At 45.0% G+C, this 22,789-nt stretch overlaps 1 protein-coding gene across 1 annotated transcript in view; it reads right to left on the bottom strand.

The window, feature by feature from the left end:
• Positions 1-22,789, bottom strand: part of ITGA1 (integrin subunit alpha 1) — a 229,476-nt gene that overhangs the window by 103,711 nt on the left and 102,976 nt on the right. Inside the window, exon 9 of the mRNA XM_082258819.1 lies at positions 11,980-12,145. Within this exon, the coding sequence (XP_082114945.1) occupies positions 11,980-12,145 (166 nt within the window). The remainder of the gene's footprint in view (positions 1-11,979; positions 12,146-22,789) is intronic.

Here is a 22,789-nt window from a genome sequence, read left to right as displayed (position 1 = left end):
GTTCTGAAAACGGCAACTGGTCCTGGATTATAACAACACCATGGGAGGTGTGGACAGAGCTGACCAGGCCATGACTTTCTATCCGGCAATGCGGAAACAGCAGAAAAAATATTATAAAAAAATATTCAGGCACCTCCTGGAGTGTTTGTGGAATGCATTCATTCTCCTAAAAAAGAAGAGTGACAGGCCTGTGATCCATGCGGACTTTGTGTGGAAAATTGCTGAGCTCATATTTCTCAGGCACCAGACACCAACAGTAATTAGATCCGGACGCCGTGCTGCTGGTGTTGTGAACCCCGAATGACTGACCGGTCGTCATTTTATGGACCACATTTCGCCAACGGAGAAGAAGACTGCACCCACAAGGATGTGTGTGGTGTGCTGTTCCAAGCACGACAACACCGGACGGAAAATCAGAAAAGAAACGCGGTACTACTGTCCAGACTGTGATGTTGGACTTTGCGCTGTACCCTGTTTCAAAATTTTCCACACCCGGGATGTTTATTGAAGCAGTATGACGAGTAATATTGCATCCTTTTTGGGAAAAAAAAATATATTGCATCCTTGTTTGACAAAAAAAAAAATTTCAGTGTTTTTGATTACATGATTTACTATAATTTATTGAATAAAATGTGTTATTTTTTGGGGAAAAAAAATTGTTATTATTATATTATTATTTTATAGTTATTTATTATATTATAGTTTAGGATTTTGTGTTTCAAACTTTATCATACTCGGGATGTTATAAAGAAGAACACACGGTAAAAAGAAATCATATATAAATAGTTGGTTTGGGCTGCTCATTCTCAAGAATTACAAGCAAAATAATGGTACCGCTTTCAGCACCTAAAATCCGAAAGAATCATACCGACAGGGAGGTTAAAACTTATAAGAGAAAGTCCAAATAAATTTCCATAACAAGTGTATAAAAAAGATCCTGGATAGAGCAAATAGATGTCCCCTAATTGAACATGCAGGTGTCATATAATGTGAAGCATCTCTACAATACATACAGATGGCCGCTCACCTTAGGCCCATGACCCCCTGAACCATCAACAGTCTAGTCAAACAAGCATTCCCATGAAGGGATCTAATAATTTTCCAATAGTCTGAGTGGATCAGAGACAGCCAATTCCTTCGTAGGATTGTGAATATCGATGTAAATGCAAATAGAAAGGGGGAGCTGGCCTGGAGCAGCATGCAGTAGGAGGTGAGTGAGAGGAGCTCCGCCAGCACGATCTCCGTTATTGCTAATCCCTTAACCCCATGGTCCTTACCATAGCCCAAACCGACTGCAAAAGCACCCTGCCTAAATTGGGACAAATCACCGCAGAAAAGAAAAACGCGGACTCCCTGGCCAAACTGGATAAATTCTGCAGGCAAGAGAAGGAGACTGCATCTCAAAATGGCGCAGAGGGGCCTGAGGAGCAGGGCGCAATGGGAGCCGATACAGCGAGAGTACTAGAGGCTATATCCTCCTGTCAAACAACCCTTCCTACAAAGATAGAGGAAGTCAATGTTGACCTATCTTTGGTAAGGCAGGACTTACAGAAGCTCAGAGAAAGAGTGACTGAAGCTGAAAATTGGCTAAGAAACATGGAGGATTCTCTCCCCCCACCGCAGGATGTCTCAGACAGGTTGCAGCTATAAGTGAGTCAGCTCCTGCAGAAGCAGGATGACATGGAGAACAGACTACGTCGCTGTAACCTTCGATTTGTGGGACTGCCGAAGGGAGCGGAGGTGCCTGATCCAACTACTTTTTTGGAACAACTCCTAATTAAATCTTATGGAAGGGAGGTTTTCTCCCCCACATTTGTGGTGGAAAGGGCACACCGCCTATCTGGCAGACCTCCGCTCCAGGGGGCACCACCGCATACATTCATAGCCAAGTTCTTGAACTACAAAGATAGAGATGCAGGTCTGCGGATGTTACGGGAGAAAGGCAATATCCCCTTTGGAAATGGTAAAGTGGCGATCTTTCTAGACTTCACAGAAGCAAAGCGAAGGCTACGTATCAAGCACATTAAATATGCTATGCTGTTTCTGGCACGGCTAAGAGTGGAGGGTGAGGGACGTGTCAATTTTTTTGAAGATCCTGAGGCCATCATCCCTTGGCTTGAACATCAAAAGACTCACAGATAAGTAGTTCCTAGGTCTTTCATACTGTGTGACCACAAATCTGCCATAACGCATATGAAACATCCTGTATGGCCTTATCATTGACAAATAGATTGTTGAGAGCACTGATCTTTTAGAGACCCGTTATCAGTTTAAGAACTACTGTTGTTTCTCAGATCTCTCATAATGGTTTTATATACCACGCCAGAGGATTAAGATATTTGATGCGATGATGCGTCTGAATCTGGCCTCACCTCCCACTTGTGGGAATCACTTACTGAAGGATTGTCCTAGTAATACTGATACATAACAGGAGGCGAAGAAATAATACTTACTCGATTTCTTTACTGTCTTGTTTAAACTTTTGGTTCTAGTTATTTTTTTTCTGGCGGAATGTTTCCTCTATCAATAGTCCACTGAAAAGTGAACAAGCTCTCCTAATGTGCTATGTCAGCCAGCGAACTCTCACCCCCTCCATCGGTACCAATAGGAGAGTTCCATGCTTAACACTAGTGACACTCAGGACCAGATTTGTGACCACACATGGAACAAAGGCTTCTAATGCTACATGGTATTACATTTGTATTCTATCCTTTTTGATTATTCATGGGTTTCCAATTTTTAGTTGTTGGACTAAGGGGATGTATGCCCGCACAAGTTTGGTTAGGTGCAAGACAGGGAGGGAGGGTTTTTTATGTAATCATATGCAAGACACTATAATACGACCAGTGTGGGAGTACTATCTAAAATCAACTAAAAAGCTAATTTGGTATATCTCAGATGATGTCATGTTTGGTGGGATGGAGTGTTGGGGGGGAGGGTTATCTATATGATGATCTATATAATACACGTGTATTATTGGCAGGAAACATGGCCACATTGAAGTTAATAACGTGGAATGTACGCGGCTTTAGAGAAAAAAATTAAGAGATTGGCAGTCTTTACCCACCTTAAAAAGCAAAGAGCAGGCATCACAGTATTAGTGGAGACCCATATTGAGGGCCAATTAGAACTTGCCCTTAGACGCCTGTGGATAGGTTGGACATATCATTCCTCCAATACCACACACTCGAGAGGAGTTTCTATCCTCTAAATCTGTCTATTTTGAGCTCCGGGACTCTCTAGTGGACCCTTTTGGCTGGTATGTGTTCCTTTCAGCACTGATCTTTAGAGAACCTATGTTGATAATGGCATTTTATGTTCCCCCTCTGTTTGCTGTAAAGGTAATAATGGAGGGTTTTGACTTCATAGCACATCAACCCATGGTACCAGCAATCTGGTTGGGAGATTTCAATACCACCTTAAACCCGCAACTGGACAGACTTCATGGGGGTTTGTCGTCCCATTCATCAGTTACAGTGTCCCGCTTTGCTAGATTGGTGGCTGTCTGGGAGGCATTTAAGCTTTTTGCAAGATCCACGCTCATTTCACACATAACCCAAATAAAATCTGAATCAGAAATAACCCTAAAACGAGCCATGCAGCACTTGTCTACGGCCAAACAGGAATATATTGCGGACTCCTCCAGCTCCAAGGCAACCAATCTTAAATTATTAACCAGATTTGTTGAGCAACTTCAACATGAAAGGGCTAGATGGAAACTATTTTTCCAAAAACAAAAGCTCTTTGAACATGGAAAGGGGGCAGGCAAGCTTTTGGCCTACCTGGTCCATAGAGAAGAAAGGTCTCCAATGGTTATCACTCTTCGCTCGCCTACGGATAGCCCTCTATTGGAACCCAAGTTGGTAGCGGATCAGTTTAGGGAATTTTTCAAAGACCTCTACACATCTACAGCGCCTGAAGACACTATTTTGTTGCATTCATTTCTCAATGACATACAATTCCCCCAGTTAAAGGAGGTACAGGTGACAATGCTTGAGGCACCATTTACGACTGACGAAATCACTGCTGCCATTGCTAAATTCTCTAGATCCAAATCCCCTGGCCTTGACGGTATTCCTATAGAATTCTACTCTATATACTGAAACACCTACATCAAAACTATTATCTCTGTTCACACATATGTTTAAAACCTTTACTTTACCTCCCTCCATGAGAGAATCCTTAATAATTTTACTTCCAAAATCCGGTAAGAATCCTAGTCATATCACCCCATTTCCCTTCTACAAGAAGATATTAAAATTCTAGCCAAAATGTTATCTAATAGACTCAATCAGGTAATATTGTCACTAATTCATGAAGACCAAGCAGTTTTTATGCCGGGCAAGAACACTTCTTTTAATTTGAGAAGGTTATTCATGAATATTCAAGCTCAGCACGACAATATAAGCACCAGAGTGGTTGTTACCTTGAATACGGTTAAAGCTTTAAATTCAGACGAGTGGAGCTTTCTGTGGACCTGCCTAAGTAAATATGGATTTGGACCCAATTATATAAGATGGGTACAATTGCTATACCAATCTCTGGTGGCCAGGGTGTTGGCAAACGGGTGGATGTCTGATCAGTTTCCTCTTGCCAGAGAGACTCAAAAAGGAATGTCCCTTATCCCCCTTGCTCTACGCACTGGTGGCCGAACCATTTGCGACTGCAGTGCGTTTACATCCGGAGGTGGCTGGGCTACGCATAGGCCCACTGGCTGAAAAGATAAGTATGTATGCAGCTGATACATTACTGTACTTGACAGATACTGAAACTTCCTTGACAACAGCCCTTGCGTTAATAGAAAAATGTGGGATTTTCTCTGGACTGAAGATCAACTGGGATAAATCCCAGATACTCCCTATAGACAGCTTTCCATCCCCTCCTACCCACATTAATCTTCCACTACAAAAGGTTAGTCGCATTAAATACCTAGGGATCAAGATTACAAAATCTCCCACAGACTATGTTTCAGACAACATACAGTCCCTCTTCACTATGATCAAGACAAAAATATGAACCTGGGCTTGACTGCCAATTGGGATGATGGGTCACATAAATCTTATTAAAATGATACTCCTCCACAAAATTCTTTATGCTTTGTGGCATTCACCAATCTACTTACCCCTTAAACATTTTAAGTCACTGGAGTCTCTGCTTAGACCATTCATCTGGGGAAACAGTAGACATAAGCTCCAATGGCAGGAACTTAAAGGCCCCACAGACCTAAGAGGTGTTGCACTTCCTGACATTAATTTATTTTACTTAGCGACTCAGCTATCTCAGTTATTCCACATAGATAAAGTACATAGAATTAGATTCCTTTCTCATATATGCTCTTTGTGGTCCCATTACACGGGAAACTCTTTGTACTTGGTGGACAGAGGGGAGCTGAGTCCTCAGGTGATCCTAATTCTCTCCTATTTCTTTATAGGTGAGTATGGGACGTGGTATCTGAAAAACTCAAAGTGCCTCGGGTCTACGCACTAACACTGATGTGGCACAACGCCTCTCTCCCAGAGTTTGGATCTATCCCAGACTCACATGTATGGAGCGCCAGAGGTATATACTATCTGTCGCACATTATGACAAATGGAACTCTTAAATCTTTTGACTGTCTGAGAGAGGAGTTTAAATTGCCAAATTGTATGTTCTTCGGGTACCTGCAGGTTCGCCACGCCTTTTAAACACAGTTTGCTGGTATGTTTCCTCAATTAGACTCTATTTAGGTGCTAGAGGTAATCAAGTGCAACAAACCTAAGGAACTGATCTCGGTGTTCTATGCCGCACTACATGTACCCCCCTCCACTACACTTGCGTATGCAATTAAATCCAGATGGGAGAGAGATGTTGACTTCATGGAGGATGGGGAGTGGGGGGAAGCGTTAGATGCTTGTAAGTTGGTATCCCCCAGACTATCAGATCGTCTTACACAATTATAAATTCTGCACCGTTCATATCTCACCCCTGTTAAATTGGCTAGGTATAAAACAGAACAAAATGTCCTTTGTCCGATGTGTGGAGATGGTTCAGGTACCTTCTACCATTTAATCTGGCAATTAAATAAAGTCCAGGGTTACTGGAAACAAATTATTCAATTCCTTCATGACAATATGGGCTCCCCCTAGACTCTACACCCAAAACCCTGGCTGCCGGGAATTCTTCCCGATAAATCCACCAAAACCTTTCTTCATTAAACTCTCTTTACAGCTAGAAAACTCATTGCCAGACGATGGATGTGTACACAACCACCTACCTTTAAAGATTGGCTAACAGAGATAAACAACACCTTACCTTATTAAAAGTTTCTATACATCCACAGATATAGGATCCACACACATAAGATATGGGATAGTTGGCTTCAAGTTGCAGAAACTTGTGGATAGTGAGCTAGAAATGGGTTCCTCAACTTGGCAACCACCACTGGTCGAGCCCAGTGGGCTCTCTGGTTATCCTACAATGTCTATCATGACTCACTGGTTTTACATAACAGTTGCCCTTCTATTGTAAATTACACTTTGTCTTGCATAAAATTGTGTTCCTCAGGGATGAAAGACTCCCGTGAATGTTTTAAATGTTTATTTTTTGTTTATTGCTTACTCATCAAGCCGTACGTGTATCATTGTACCTTATTCATATGTATAACATTTCAATAAAAAGACAATGTTGAAAGTGAAAAAGCAAATAGAAAGAATCTAGTGTTCTCTGTTATATGATAATTTTTTCAATAAATGTAAAATCACTTACATGTCACATCATAGTTGCAAACATTTAAAAAAAAAATCAGTGACATTTTGCAGCACCGCTATCAATCACTTACCACACCCACTTCCCTGAAGCTCCACCCACTCCATATAATTAATCTCCGCCTACTAATCATCAGATTTTAGGGTCTACTCAATTAAGTTTGAACTTAAGTTTAATAAGGGAATGTCAAACTTAAGGCCAAAGTAGCAGATTTGGAATAATTCTCCCATACAGCTGCACTACTTCTACCTAAAGTTTTAAATTCTCATCACAATTCCGTTCTGTGTATATTGTATGCATGGTTCTGTGTATATTGTATGCATGGTTCTGACTTTCTACACCGGCCTAACTTGTACGAGCTTTCCCGAGCCCAGCAGTCGTCGGAATGGCGCATGCGCCGTTACGATGTCGTAAAGAATGGTGCCATTTTTTTTACGGGCACCTGCTGCCCGTAACGGCGGGCATTTACGGGCAGCCTGAACAACCAATTGGCAACACTGATTTGCCGGGACTAGTCCTATAGAGTAAATTACCTGGGACAGGGTCCTATTTGCTGTGACTGTCCTGGCAAAAACAAGTGGACAAACGAGCACCCTGTGTATACACATATGATGCAGTAGGATGGCCATGGGTGACGTCATGCGTGGCTCCTTCCCCCATACGCGTTACATTCTAGGCAAGACTTAGTCAGCAGGTAATTTTTTGGGATTTTAATAATGTTTCTAATATATGAATATTTCCTGCGCTGCACTATTTCCGTTTATTGGCTTATTTGGAGGTGTTGTGTAATTGACCTTGAGTGTTCAGCTGCAATTATTAGTAGTTACTTACTAAGGATTGTTTGCGCTGATTATTTTTAGTTTATATTTATTATAATTACTGTACAGCATTGTAGTTTATGCATTGCTTGGTTATTATTTGCTCCTTTTTGGAAATATGAAAACTCAGGGACTTGAAAGTCATCCACACGCCTGACATTCATTTACCATAAGAAACACTTTCCCAAGACCTTTAGCTTGTCTCTTCCTCCTTAGACCTATACATGAGAAATTACATAAACCTCCAGAGACCTACATAGAGTAAAACATTGTTTTATCTTCCTCCTAAACAGTACTCTGGCATTTTCTAATGATGTAACCACAGGAAGTACATTCGCAGATTTTGTTTAAAATAACACGTTTTAAGCTGTTGCAGAAAACTTGATTTTTGTTGTAACTCTCTCTGGAAATATTCAGCTCCTCACTCAAAGCAAAATATAATAAAGGTCACGTAATTAAATGCCCACTCACAATGGGAAAGCTAGGATTCAAAAAATATACTTGTAATTAAAGGATAGTAATAATGTAAACACATCAAGGACCTTTCCACTAAACAAGGTCAGGTCCAAGGGTGGTTCCAGAGGAGAATGAGCCCTGGGAAAAAATCCCCATCATCCACACCTTTTGCTAGAAGTATTTGGCTGGCAGTTTGCCCATAACTGCTAGTCAAACGTATAGTGTGTATATAAATATATACAGTTTCTCACAAAAGTGAGTACACCCCTCACATTTTTGTAAATATTTTATTATATCTTTTCATGTGATAACACTGAAGAAATTACACTTTGCTACAATGTAAAGTAGTGAGTGTACAGCTTGTATAGCAGTATAAATTTGCTGTCCCCTCAAAATATCTCAACACACAGCCATTAATGTCTAAACAGCTGGCAACAAAAGTGAGTACACCCCTAAGTGAAAATGTCCAAATTGAGCCTAAAGTGTCAATAATTTCTGTGGCCACCATTATTTTCCAGCACTGCCTTAACCTTCTTGGGCATGGAGTTCACCAGAGCTTAACAGGTGGCCACTGGACTCCTCTTCCACTCCTCCATGATGACATCACAGAGCTGGTGTATGTTAGAGACCTTGCACTCCTCCACCTTCCGTTTGAGAATGCCCTACAGATGCTCAATAGTGTTTAGGTTTGGAGACATGCTTGGCCAGTCCATCACCTTTACCCTCAGCTTCTCTAGCAAGGCAGTGGTCGTCTTGGAGGTGTGTTTGGGGTAGTTATCATGTTGGAATACTGCCCTGCGGCTCAGTCTCTGAAGGGAGGGGATCATGCACTGCTTCAGTATGTCACAGTTCAGGTTGGCATTCATGGTTCCTTCAATGAACTGTAGCTCCCAGTGATGGCAGCACTCATGCAGCTCCAGACCATGACACTCCCACCACCATGATTGATTGTAGGCAAGGCACACTTGTCTTTGGACTCCTCACCTGGTTGCTGCCACACACGCTTGACACCATCTGAACCAAATAAGTTTATCTTGGTCTCATCAGACCACAGGATATGGTTCCAGTAATCCATGTCCATAGTCTTCTTGTCTTCAGCAAACTGTGTGCTGCTTTCTTGTACATCATCTTTAGAAGAGGCTTCCTTTTGGGGCGACCAATTTGATGCAGTGTGTGGCATATGGTCTGAGCACTGACAGGCTGACCCCCCACTGCTTCAACCTCTGCAGCAATGCTGGCAGCACTTATACATCTATTTCCCAAAAACAACCTCTAGATATGATGCTGAGCACATGCACCCAACTTCTTTGGTCAACCATGGCGAGGCCTGTTCTGAGTGGAACCTGTCCTGTTAAACTGCTGTATGGTCTTGCCCACGTGCTGCAGCTCAGTTTCAGGGTCTTGGCAATCTTCTTATAGCCTAGGCCATCTTTATGTAGAGCAAAAATTATTTTTTCAGATCCTCAGAGAGTTCTTTGCCATGAGCTGCCATGTTAAACTTTCATTGACCAGTATGAGAGAGTGAGAGCGATAACACCAAATTTAACACACCTGCTCCCCATTCACACCTGAGACCTTGTAACACTAACGAGTCACATAACACCTGGGAGAGAAAATGGCTAATTGTGCCCAATTTGGACATTTTCACTTAGGGGTGTACTCACTTTTGTTGACAATGGTTTAGACAATAATGGCTGTGTGTTGAGTTATTTTGCAGGGACAGCAAATGTACACTGTTATACAAGCTGTACACTCACTACTTTACATTGTAGCAAAGTGTAATTTCTTCAGTGTTGTCACATAAAAATATATTATAAAATATTTACAAAAATGTGAGGGGTGTACTCACTTTTGTGAAATACTGTTTATATCCCATGTTTATTTTTGCATTTATTATATTGAGGACTACAAACTACACATACACACATTTGTCAAACTGGATCCTATATCCTTTTGTTTGGATGTGGACAGAGTAAATAATTGTTAAAACTCCTGATATGTCTGTTCCTTTTCTTTTCTTTTCTTTTCTTTTCTTTTCTTTTCTTTTCCTTCCATTTACTTGTATCCCATTGGGGAGATTTACTTCCACTTCCTGTCTCATCACACACTAGGATGTTATTGAAGATCCCTCCAAAATGTCCCCATTGGAAGATTTTCCCTCTATTCCTAACCCACCTAAAACTCAAAATTTTAGATTTGCCCTCACTTGAAATCCTGGTAACAGTGGTCACAAATAGAAAGTATGAATCCCAGTAATAAAAACAGTAAGATTAAAGTATACCTAAAGCCAAAAAAATCTAATCTTTGGACAGAGCAGGGTAAAGTTAGAAACCCTAAAAGGTCTTCTTTTAGTGAATGTCTCTCAACAAGTCAGAGCAAAAATGTATATTTGTAAGAATATGTGTTATATACTTTATATAATTAGCACTTCTTTCAGTTTTTTGTAGTCTGTGCTTTGCTGGGGATTTCCCTTAATTCATGACCTGGAGACACAACAGGAAGTGGGAGGAGATCCCCTGTTGACAGCTGTCACCAGCGAAAGTATCGCCATTGGAAGATTTTCCCTCACCTGTACTGTAAAATGTCCTAATACTTTCAGTTCTGGTGACAAGGACAATGAGAGAGGATAAATCTACTCAGCGGGTTATTAGACATCAGTAACAAAAACTGAATGAAGGTTTAACTTTCTCATTGCTGGAACTTTTTTTTTTGCTCACACAGGCCTGATTATTACTTAAAACTCCAATATGCATTTCCCCCATCAAAAAATGATTAAATTCCCCCATCAACACACTCACACTCACAAACACACACAAACACAAACACACACACACACACACACAGTACTATTATATTCTGACAGCGGGGAGCCTTCCCTGACATCAGAATACAATGGTCAGTGTTGCAGGCTGCACTGATTGAGTAAAAGAAACCTAACAGGCTGATTATACAGAAGTCGATCAAGAGATCCACTTCTGTATAACCCGCCTGCCCATAGATGGATCGAAAAACGACCAGTTCCTGCTGAACTAGCTGAATTTCGATCCATAGGTTACATAGTTTACATAGTAGTCAAGGTTGAATAAAGACAATAGTCCATCCAGTTCAACCTGTAGAGGTGTGAATCATTTCTCATACCCCTGAATGTTTTGATCCTTGAGATGTATATCCAAGAGTCTTTTAAAAGTAGCCATACTACCCGCAGTTACTACCATTTGTGGCAGAGAATTCCACAGTCTTGTTGCCTTTTCTTTAAAGAATCCCCTGCGTAGCCTGAGGTTAAATCTCTTCTCCTCTAAACACATTGTATGGCTTCGTGTCCTCATGAATTCCTTGCGACTAAATAGTTTTTTTTCTATGCTCTGATCACCGTTGGGGTATTTGTAAATTGCTATCATCTCCCCTCTCAGGCGTCTCTTCTCCAGGGAGAATAAATCAAGCACTTCTAAACGCTCTTCGTAATTAAGATCCTCTAATTCCTTAATACGTTTTGTTGCCCTTCTCTGTACTCTCTCTAGCTCCAACACATCCCTTCTGAGGACTGGTGACCAGAACTGGACAGAATACTCCAGATGTGGTTGAACCAGTGTTTTATAAAGTGGTAGGATTATAGTTTTGTCTCTTGAATACATGCCCTTCCTTATGCATGCCAATATTCTGCCGACTTTGGCAGCTGCAGCTTGACATTGCATGCAATTGCTAAGTCTATCTTCTACTAAGACCCCCAGATCTTTCTCCATTTTTGATACCCCCAGAGCCCCCCCCCCCCCCCCCCCAGCCTGTAATTTGCTTTTATGTTATTAGTCCCTAAGTGCAATACCTTGCACTTATCCACATTAAAAAATTTTAAGTTTTCCCATAAGACAAAAAAAAACACACTTGTATGCTTTACATGCTTGTCTAAGCGCAGTCATAGCTAAATTGTGGCAGCCCACATATGTTTCACTTTTGTTTTCAGTACCTTCAAGAGCAAATATGCGTTCTCCCAGTGATTCTGCAATTGTTGAAAGAACCAACTCATCAGACACATTAAAGAAATGTTTCTCTTTTGGTTCACTTGCAATGGATAGAATCTCATTGATCAGTTTTTCTGTATTTATGTTTCCTCTGTTGTAGTACCCAAGAATCTAAAACGATAATACATTACATACATATATGCAATACATGCACAAAGGACTATACATTTTTTTTTTCCACCTTTGTACTTTTTTTCTTGCATTCTTTATGTGTTTACAGCTCCCGTCACATTTTTGTAAATATTTTATTATATCTTTTCATGTGACAACACTGAAGAAATGACACTTTGCTACAATGTAAAGTAGTGTACAGCTTGTATAACAATGTAAATTTGCTGTCCCCTCAAAATATCTCAACACACAGCTATTAATGTCTAAACTGCTAAGAGAAAATGTCCAAATTGGGCCCAATTAGCTTTTTTCCCTCCCTGGTGTCATGGCACGCGTTAATGTTACAAGGTCTAGGGAGTGAATGGGGAGCAGGTGTGTTAAATTTGGTGTTATCGCTCTCACTCTCTTATACTGGTCACTGGAAGTTCAACATGGCACCTCATGGCAAAGAACTCTCTGAGGATCTGAAAAAAAAGAATTGTTGCTCTACATAAAGATGGCCTAGGCTATAAGAAGATTGAAAAGACTCTAAAACTGAGCTTCAGCATGGTGGCCAAGACCATACAGTGGTTTAACAGGACAAGTTCCACTCAGAACAGGCCTCGCTCACCATGGTCACCCAAAGAGGTTGAGTGCACATGCTTAGCGTCATATCCAGAAGATGTCTTGGGAAATAGACATATGAGTGCTGCCAGCATTGCTGCAGAGGTTAAAGGGGTGGGGGGTCAGCTTGTCAGTGCTTAGACTAGGGATTCCCAAACTACAGCCCTCCAGTTGTTCAGGAACTACAATTCCCATCATGTCTAGTCATGTATGTGAATGTCAAAGTTTTACAATGCAATAGTTCTGCAACAGATGCAGGGCCATAGTTTGGGAATCCCTGGCTTAGACCATATGCCTCACACTGCATCAAATTGGTTTCCATGGCTGTCATCCCAGAAAGAAGCCTCTTCTTAAGATGATGCACCAGAAAGCCTGCAAACAGTTTGCTGAAGACAAGCAGTCTAAGGACATGGATTACTGGAACCATGTCTTGTGGTCTGATGAGACCAAGATAAACATATTTGGTTCAGATTGTGTCAAGCGTGTGTGGTGGCAAACAGGTGAGGAGTACAAAGACAAGTATGTCTTGCCTACAGTCAAGCATGGTGGTAGGAGTGTCATGGTCTGGGGCTGCATAAGTGCTGCCGCCACACGGGAGCATCAGTGAGCAACAGTTCATTGAGGGAACCATGAATGCCAACATGTACTCTGACATACTGAAGCAGAGCATGACCCTCTCCCTTCAGAGACTGGAACGCAGGGCAGTATCCCAACATGATAACGACCTCAAACACACCTACAAGATGACCACCAGAGATGTATAGTAACGAAGTAGAACTACTTAAGTACTGTACTTAAGTACCGAAATGCGGTATCTGTACTTTCCTAGAGTAGAATTTTTTTCTCCTACTTCTACTTTTACTTCACTACATTTTTTCGATGATTTCGATACTTCTACTCAAGTATTTTTTTTTTGTGCTGCATAGTTACTCGTTACTTTTAAAAAAATTACCACTGCCAGAACAGTAGATGGCAGGTTGCATAAAGCTCAAAAAAGTGTGTATAATGTCATTTGTAAATCAGCGCATACGAAAATAAAGGCTGTGTATAATAAAAGCTGCTATACCAAATCTTTCCAATAAAAAGAAAATATGAAACAAACAAATAAATGGTGCTACAGCGCTTAAAGTGCATCAAGAAACTACTAACAAACACAGGTTAATCATTTGAATAAATCATTTGAAATAATAAAAACAATATGATGTTCAAACTTTTGACTTATTTCTTTAATAACTACATAACACAGTACTTGTACTTCTACTTTCAGTACTTGAGTAGAATTTTTTTTTCAAAACTACTGGTACTTTTTACTTTTAGTACTTAAGTAGCAAATTTTTTGAAAAAACTACTTGCAATACTTAAGTAAAAAAAATGTTGAATACTTTAGTACTTCTACTTAAGTAACTTTTTCTGCGAGCACTTCCACTTCTACTCAAGTAATTTTTTGATCGAGCACTTGTACTTTTACTCAAGTAGAAATTTCGAGTACTTTATACAAGTCTGATGACCACTGCCTTGCTAAAGAAGCTGAGAGTAAAGATGATGGACTGGCCAAGCATGTCTCCAACCCAAAACTCTATAGAGCATCTGTGGGGCATCCTCAAACGGAAGGCGGAGGAGTCCAAGGTCTCTAACATCCACCAGCTCCATGATGTCGTCATGGAGGAGTAGAAGAGGACTCCAGTAGCAACCTGCAGGGCCGCTGATAGGGGGGGACCACCAGTCCTTCTGTAGGGGGCCCTGGCCCTGTCACTTATCAGGGGGGCCCGGCCGGCAGCTTCAGACTTCATGTAGAATGTGACTGTGTACAGTCAGTTAGTGTACATAATATACTGTTCCCTGCCAGAGTCCTGGGTATTCATATTCCCTGCTGGGCTGAGGGGGGCCCCATCTGTTCACCTCTAGAGCTGGGAGATCGCTGCAGCCTCTGGGGACTATTTTTTTCATTTTCGGGCGTCCCCACGGACTTGCACACACTTTCTTGTAATGTGAGGAAGTGCCGGCTCTGTAAGTCCCCGCTGCTGGCCTGCACACTGCCTGACTCCTTTAGCCAGTAAGTGCTGAGGGAATCAGGCAGAAGAGTGCTGGCAGGCTAGGGGCAGCTAGCTGGGAGCCTGGAACTGGAAACGATCCGTGCAGGGCAGGCACACAGATGAGTCCTTGTGTGATCTCCACTCAGCAGCTTGTCCAGCAGTGCAGACACAGAGGGATCTGGCATAAGTCACACAGGAAAGGTACAGTCTCATGACATGACACAGCACACACCTTTCCCCATACCCTGGTATATTGCCTATTTTAATATATATATTTATATAGCAGGGAGCAGCCAAATATGGTCATCATTATCATCATGATGACAGTCACACTCACACAGTACAGGTGCTTTAAGCCACGTACTGTGTGATTATCATGATGATAATGAAGATCATCATTGAAGAAAGAACAGTGAAATGCATAGATTTTTTTTTTTTTTTTAAAGGGTATGTTTATTAAACTTTTGTAGACATTGCAGCAACAACAAACACTCAGGCTCGGTTCACACTTGTGCGATGCAGGAAGGCTGCGAATTTGCAGCCTGTTCCCGCATCGCATCCGCACCTCTGGCAGTTCACACTGCCATATGCGATATGCAGGGGGTGTCAATTAAATGTTAACGACACCCCCAGTTTGATCGCATATCGCAGTGCGATCTGACAGTACGCACAGAATCGGATCGCACAAGTGTGAACCACTGTGCGATCCGATCCTGATGCTGCTGAAAAAAAGGGTCATGTGCGAGTTTGGTGCGGATACAGTGCGAATTCAGCCATACAAAGTGTATGGCTGAATTCGCATCCGCACATCAGATCACATGTAATGAAGGAGCAGTGCGCTCCGAATTACATGCGATCTCCGCAGCCGCAATAATGTGAACCGGGACTTAGTAAGTGGTAAAACAAAGCTTGCAAAACAGGGCAGTGCACCGAGGCGCAGCTCAGACAAATACAAACAAAAGAAAGAAAGAAGAGAGATCCATTTATCCATGACAACAATGCTTAATGAAAGACCAAAATGGTCCAGCCGGCCATATATGGTTCGAATCCCCGGCAGGTGCTGCAGGAACCAGCCGAGATTCAAACCATCTATGGACAGGCTGATTGTACCCAAGTTGATCCACTTGATAGACTTGCATACAACCAGCCTGTCAGATTTCACATGCAATTATTGCTAGCAGCTAGCAAGTAATCATTGTGTTCTCCTAAAGGGGACCAGGTGGCAGAATCATTGTTTTCTCCTGACTATGGTTGCAGGAAATAAAATCGCATTATCTATGGCCTGCGTTAGGCCCCTATCACATTGGATGGACTCCGCTTTGTTCAGCGGAGGATCTCTCTACTGATCAGAGCAGAGTGGGCAGATGACAGGTCCATGTCCACTCAGTTTATGCAGAGCAGACATGGACAGAGCCCACTCTACTCTATGGGCAGTGGGGTGTAAATGGACTCCATTGTCTATTTACACCCGACCACCTAGATGGAGCAGGACAGACCCCCTTAGGGTTTTTTTATCGGACCAGATCAGAGGTAGGCAAGTGTAAACAGACACAAGTAGGTTTACATCCGCTGCTCCATAGAGGTAAATTGAGGGTCTGATTGGGTCCACCCAGGGCTGCCAATAAAGGGGGTACCATCGGGCCTCCTGTAAAGTTACTTATCAGGGGGGCCTGACCGTCAGCTTCCGACTTTGTTTCGAAAAAAACTATCCCTAGAAGACAAAGCTGCATTTTTTTAAGGCAGGTGGGCGGGGTCATGGGTGGGGTAAGGGGCGGGCTTTTGGGGGCCCCATCAGATAGACTGTACGGGGCCCCGTGATTTCTAACAGCTGCCCTGGCAACCTGTGATGCTCTGGTGAACTCCATGCCCAAGAGGGTCAAGGCAGTGCTGGAAAATAATGGTGGCCACACAAAATATTGACACGTGAGGCCCAATTTCAACATTTTCACTTAGGGTTGTACTCACTTTTGTTGCCAGCGGTTTAGACATTAATGGCTGTGTGTTGAGATTATTTTGAGGGGACAGCAAATTTACACTGTTATACAAGCTGTACACTCACTAATTTACATTGTAGCAACATGTAATTTCTTCAGTGTTGCCACATGAAAAGATATAATAAAATATTTACAAAAATGTGAGGGATGTACTAACTTTGTGAGATACTGTATATTTGGACACAGACACAATTTTAGTTTTTTTCAGGTATTTACCAAAACAGCTATAGTTATATAATGGATATGGGCTGAAAATGTACACTCTCAGGTTTCATTTGAGGGTATGTAGATCCAAATCAGAGGACGTGTTTGGGAATTACAGCTCTTAAAAATAGCCATCCCCCTTTTTTCAAAAGACAAAAAGTAATTGAACAATTGAATCAAAAGCTGTTTCATGGCCACGTGTGGGCTACTCCTTCGTTACTTCTTCATCAAATAAGCAGGTAAAAGGTCTGGAGTAGATTCTAAGTGTGATATTTGCATTTGGAACCTTTTGCTGTGAACCTACATTATGCGTTCAAAGGAGATGCCCATGCAAGTGAAACAGGCCATTGCAAGGCTTCAAAAATGAAACAAAAGCAAAATTTGGAGTGGCTAAATCAACAGTTTGGTGCATTCTGAGGAAAGAAGAACGCACTGGTGAGCTCAGCAAAATAGAAAGGCTGGATGTCCGCAGAAGACAACAGTGGTGGATGATCACAGGATCCTCTCTATGGTAAAGAAAAACCCATTCGCAACATCTAGAGTAAAGGACACTCTCCAGGAGGTGGGTGTCATGGTCTTACCTTCTTGCTGTTCTCCTTCGTTTGACATGTGCTGGCGGCCATCTTGGTTTCTGGGTTTCTTGTAGCCTCCCACCCTGCGGCTCCTCCTTCCCACTGGGAGGAGCTGGATGCCTAGCTCATATATATAGGAGGTCCGTGGCTTCAGTTCCCTGCTTGGTCCTCCTGTGTTCACATGCTTCTAAGACTGCTGCTGCTGCTGGTTCCTGATCCTGGCTTCGTCTGACTACCCTGCTGGTTCCTGATCCTGGCTTCGTCTGACTACCCTGCTGGTTCCTGATCCTGGCTTTGTCTGACTACCCTGCTGGTTCCTGACCTCTGGCTTCGCAAGGACTCTGCTTCGGTTTCGCCATCCGTTTGGACTTTTGCTTTACAGCTTGATTTTCAATAAAGCCTTCTTATTTTCACTTATCTGTTGTTGTACGTCTGGTTCATGGTTCCGTGACATTAGGACCAAGCCATGAATTCTGACGGTACAGGGCCATCCTCGCTACCCACGCTGGTTGCCAGACTTGATCAGCAGGATCACCTGTTGGGTCGGTTCGCCGTGGCGTTGCAAACCCTGCTTGAACGCACGGTCCCACAGGCCATGAATTCTGACGGTACAGGGCCATCCTCGCTACCCACGCTGGTTGCCAGACTTGATCAGCAGGATCACCTGTTGGGTCAGTTCGCCGTGGCGTTGCAAACCCTGCTTGAACGCACGGCTCATTTCGCTCCCGTTGCCGATGGGTCGGTTGTCGCTCCTGGGCCCGCTCCTACTGCCGCTCCGGTTGTTGCGCCAGAGTCTACCCCGACACCTGTTGTTGCGCCTGCGGTGTTTCGGGGTATGTCCGGTTCTGCCCCCCTTCCACAGCGCTTTGGGGGAGAGCCAACTCAGTGCCGAGGTTTCCTTAACCAGGTGGGCATTTATTTCGAGTTGCTGCCACATGCCTTTCCTACTGAGAGATCAAAGGTGGGCTTCTTAATCTCGCTGCTCTCGGACAAGGCCTTGGCCTGGGCCAGCCCTTTATGGGAGAACAACAATCCGGTGGTTGCCGAGTTTTCCGGTTTTGTTGCTTCTCTTCGGAAGGTATTCGATGTGCCGGCTTGTGCTGCCTCTGCTGCGAAGCTCCTTATGTCCATCAGACAGGGTTCACGATCCGTAGCTGAATACGCCATTGAGTTTTGTACCCTGGCAGCAGAGGTGGGCTGGAATAATGAGGCTCTGGTCGCTGCTTTCTCTCATGGTCTCTCGGATGCCTTGAAGGATGAGGTTGCAGCTAAGGACCTACCAGTGGAGCTCGAGTCTCTTATTTCTTTCCTGATTTTGATTGACACCAGACTCAGGGAGAGACCTTCCTTTAAGGAGAGTCTGCGGAGGCCTCCTAACAGATTGGCGCCTACCTTTGCTGTCCCACCCGTGCCTCCCTCTCCTCCCACGCCTCCTGGGGATGACTTGTCTGGGGGTGAACCCATGCAGCTGGGATTTGCTCGCCTGTCCGAGGGGGAGAGGGTACTCCGGAGACGCGAGGGCTGATGCATGTACTGTGGTCTCGGTGGGCATTTTCGGTTGGCATGTCTGAACCGTCCGGGAAACGCTCGCACCTGAGATCCTGTCGGGGGCAGATCTTGGGTGGAGTCTCCTCGTCCCCGGTTTCCCGTGTTGACAAACCACTGATCACTGTTGTCCTCTCCTGGGTCGGGGGCTCGGTGACGACCCAGGCGTTGGTGGACTCTGGTGCTGGTGGTTTGTTCATTGAAAGTGTGTTCGCTGCCGCCAATTCCATTCCTCTGCAGGCTCGAGGTTCTCCTCTGGCTCTTGAGGCGATAGACGGCAGACCCCTTCTGCCGCCACACGTGACTCATGAGACCCTTCCAGTGGGGTTAGCCATTGGTGCCGTCCACAGAGAGTCGGTCTGCTTCCAGGTTATTTCGTCTCCACACTACTCGGTGGTCTCCAGAAGCATAATCCGATTTTCGATTGGAAATCGGCCGAGATCCTCTCGTGGTCACCGCAGTGTGGGGCTAGTTGCATCCATGGGCCTGTCAAGTTGCTGTGTACTTCCTCGGACTCTCTGTTGCCTCCTGAATACGAGGAGTACCGGGATGTATTCGATAAAGTGCGCGCGGTTGCCCTACCTCCGCACCGCCCATACGATTGTGCCATCGAGTTACAATCTGGTGCCGTTCCTCCTCGTGGCAAAGTCTATCCACTGTCGGTAGCGGAGAATGAGGCCATGGAGGAGTACGTGAGGGAGGCGCTTTCACGCGGACACATTCGCAAATCCTCGTCCCCGGCAGGGGCTGGATTTTTCTTTGTGAAAAAGAAGGGCGGTGAGTTGAGGCCTTGCATCGATTACAGGGGTCTCAATCGCATCACGATCAAGAACACTTACCCGATACCCTTGATTTCCGAGCTGTTCGATCGCCTTAAAGGGGCCACGGTCTTTACCAAACTCGACCTGAGGGCGGCATATAACCTCGTAAGGATCAAGGCGGGCGATGAGTGGAAGACCGCGTTTAACACCAGGACCGGTCATTATGAATCCTTGGTTATGCCCTTTGGGCTGTGCAGTCTTTCAGGAATTCATCAACGATGTTTTCCGTGACCTGTTGCAGCAGTGTGTGGTGGTCTATTTGGATGACATCTTGGTATATTCTGAGTCCATGGAGACCCACATTCTGGATGTCAGACGAGTGTTGCAACGGTTACGAGAGAACAAGCTGTTCGGTAAGCTTGAGAAATGCGAATTTCACCGATCCCAGGTAACCTTCTTAGGTTACATCATTTCCGCTGAGGGGTTCTCCATGGATCCTGAGAAGGTTTCGGCTGTCTTACAGTGGCCCCAGCCCAGTGGTCTTCGCTCCCTGCAGCGCTTCTTGGGCTTCGCCAATTATTATCGGAAGTTCATCAGGGACTTTTCCATGCTAGCCAAGCCTCTCACGGATCTGACCAGGAAGGGCAGTAATTCCCAGGTCTGGCCGCCCGAGGCCATCCGAGCTTTTGAGGCTCTAAAGTCCGCCTTTGTGTCGGCTCCGATTCTGTCGCATCCCAACCCTGGGTTGCCCTTTGTCCTCGAGGTGGACGCGTCTGAGACGGGAGTAGGCGCCCTTCTGTCTCAGCGTAGAACACCAGAGGGTCCTCTGCTTCCTTGTGGGTTTTACTCCCGGAAACTGTCTTCCGCAGAGTGCAACTACCAGATTGGTGACAGGGAGTTATTGGCCATCGTGCAGGCTCTTAAAGAATGGAGGCACTTGCTCGAGGGTTCGGTGGTTCCGGTCCTCATCCTGACGTACCACAAGAATCTGACCTACCTTTCTGAGGCCAAGAGATTGACACCACGTCAGGCCAGATGGGCTCTGTTCTTGTCACGTTTTAATTACGTGGTCTCCTACCTCCCCGGTTCCAAGAACATCAGGGCGGATGCCTTATCACGGCAGTACTCCGACCTGTCCAGGGAGGAGTCGGTTCCGACTTCGGTCATACCTCCGAATCAGATCCTGGCCGCCATTCGCACCAGCCTGACCTCTCCCCTGGGTGAGCAGATTTTGGCGGCTCAATCTGGTGCTCCCTCTGGGAGACCCAACGGCAGATGTTTTGTGTCTGAGGAGTTGCGCACTCGGTTGTTGCGAACCTACCATAACTCCAAGACCGTGGGGCATCCTGGAAAGAATCAGCTGTCCTGGGCTGTTTCACGTCTGTTCTGGTGGCCTTCCCTACGTTCCGACATCGCCGCATATGTAGCGGCATGCTCCGTTTGTGCCCAGAGTAAGTCCCCTCGGCACCTTCCGTTGGGCCTTCTGCAACCCTTAGCCACCGGGGAGCGCCCATGGTCACACCTGGGGATGGATTTCATTGTGGACCTCCCTGCATCCCGAGGCCATACGGTCATTCTCATGATTGTGGATCGGTTTTCCAAAATGTGCCACTGTGTTCCTCTCAAGAAGTTACCCTCTGCACAGGAGTTGGCCACGATTTTTGCCAGGGAGGTCTTCCGGTTGCACGGTTTGCCCAAGGAGATTGTGTCGGATCGGGGGAGTCAGTTTGTGTCCAGGTTCTGGCGCGTCTTTTGCTCCCAGTTGGGGATTCATCTCTCCTTCTCCTCGGCCTACCCCCCTCAGTCCAATGGGGCCGCAGAACGATCCAATCAGGCCTTGGAGCAATTCCTTCGTTGCTATGTCTCCGATCACCAAGACAATTGGGTTGACCTCCTGCCTTGGGCTGAGTTTGCCAGGAACACGGCGGTGAACTCTTCCTCTGGGACGTCTCCCTTCATGGCCAACTATGGGTTCCAACCTGCCGTGTTACCGGAGGTATTCTCTCCCCAGGATATTCCGGCTGTGGAGGATCACCTTTCCGTCCTACGTGCTTCTTGGGTACAGATCCAGAAGTCTCTTGAGGTCTCTGTGCAGCGCCAAAGACTCCAGGCTGATGGCAGACGAGCGCCTGCTCCTTCCTACCAGGTCGGAGACCGTGTATGGTTGTCCACCCGCAACCTCAACCTTCGAGTGCCCACTCCCAAGCTGGCGCCTCGCTTTGTTGGTCCCTTCCGAGTGCTTCGCAGGGTAAACCCGGTAGCCTATGCCCTTGCGCTTCCTCCTGGCATGCGGATCTCCAACGTGTTTCATGTCTCCCTGTTGAAGCCACTGGTGTGTAATCGTTTCACTTCCTCGGTTCCTCGGCCTCGTCCGGTCCAAGTGGGCAATCGTGAGGAGTATGAGGTGAGCAATATCCTGGACTCACGCCTGGTCCGCGGTCGGGTGCAGTTTTTGGTTCATTGGCGTGGTTATGGTCCAGAGGAGCGTTCCTGGGTTCCCTCCGCAGATGTCCATGCTCCTGCCTTGCTCCGAGCCTTCCAAGCACGCTTCCCTCAGAAACCGTTCTTTACTCCGCGGAGGAGGGGCCCTTGAGGGGGAGGTACTGTCATGGTCTTACCTTCTTGCTGTTCTCCTTCGTTTGACATGTGCTGGTGGCCATCTTGGTTTCTGGGTTTCTTGTAGCCTCCCACCCTGCGGCTCCTCCTTCCCACTGGGAGGAGCTGGATGCCTAGCTCATATATATAGGAGGTCCGTGGCTTCAGTTCCCTGCTTGGTCCTCCTGTGTTCACATGCTTCTAAGACTGCTGCTGCTGCTGGTTCCTGATCCTGGCTTCGTCTGACTACCCTGCTGGTTCCTGATCCTGGCTTCGTCTGACTACCCTGCTGGTTCCTGATCCTGGCTTCGTCTGACTACCCTGCTGGTTCCTGACC

Source organism: Pelophylax lessonae (assembly GCF_965119305.1).
Source record: "Pelophylax lessonae genome assembly, chromosome: 1".
NCBI lineage: Eukaryota > Metazoa > Chordata > Amphibia > Anura > Ranidae > Pelophylax > Pelophylax lessonae.
This window is presented reverse-complemented; position numbering and strand designations above follow the sequence as displayed.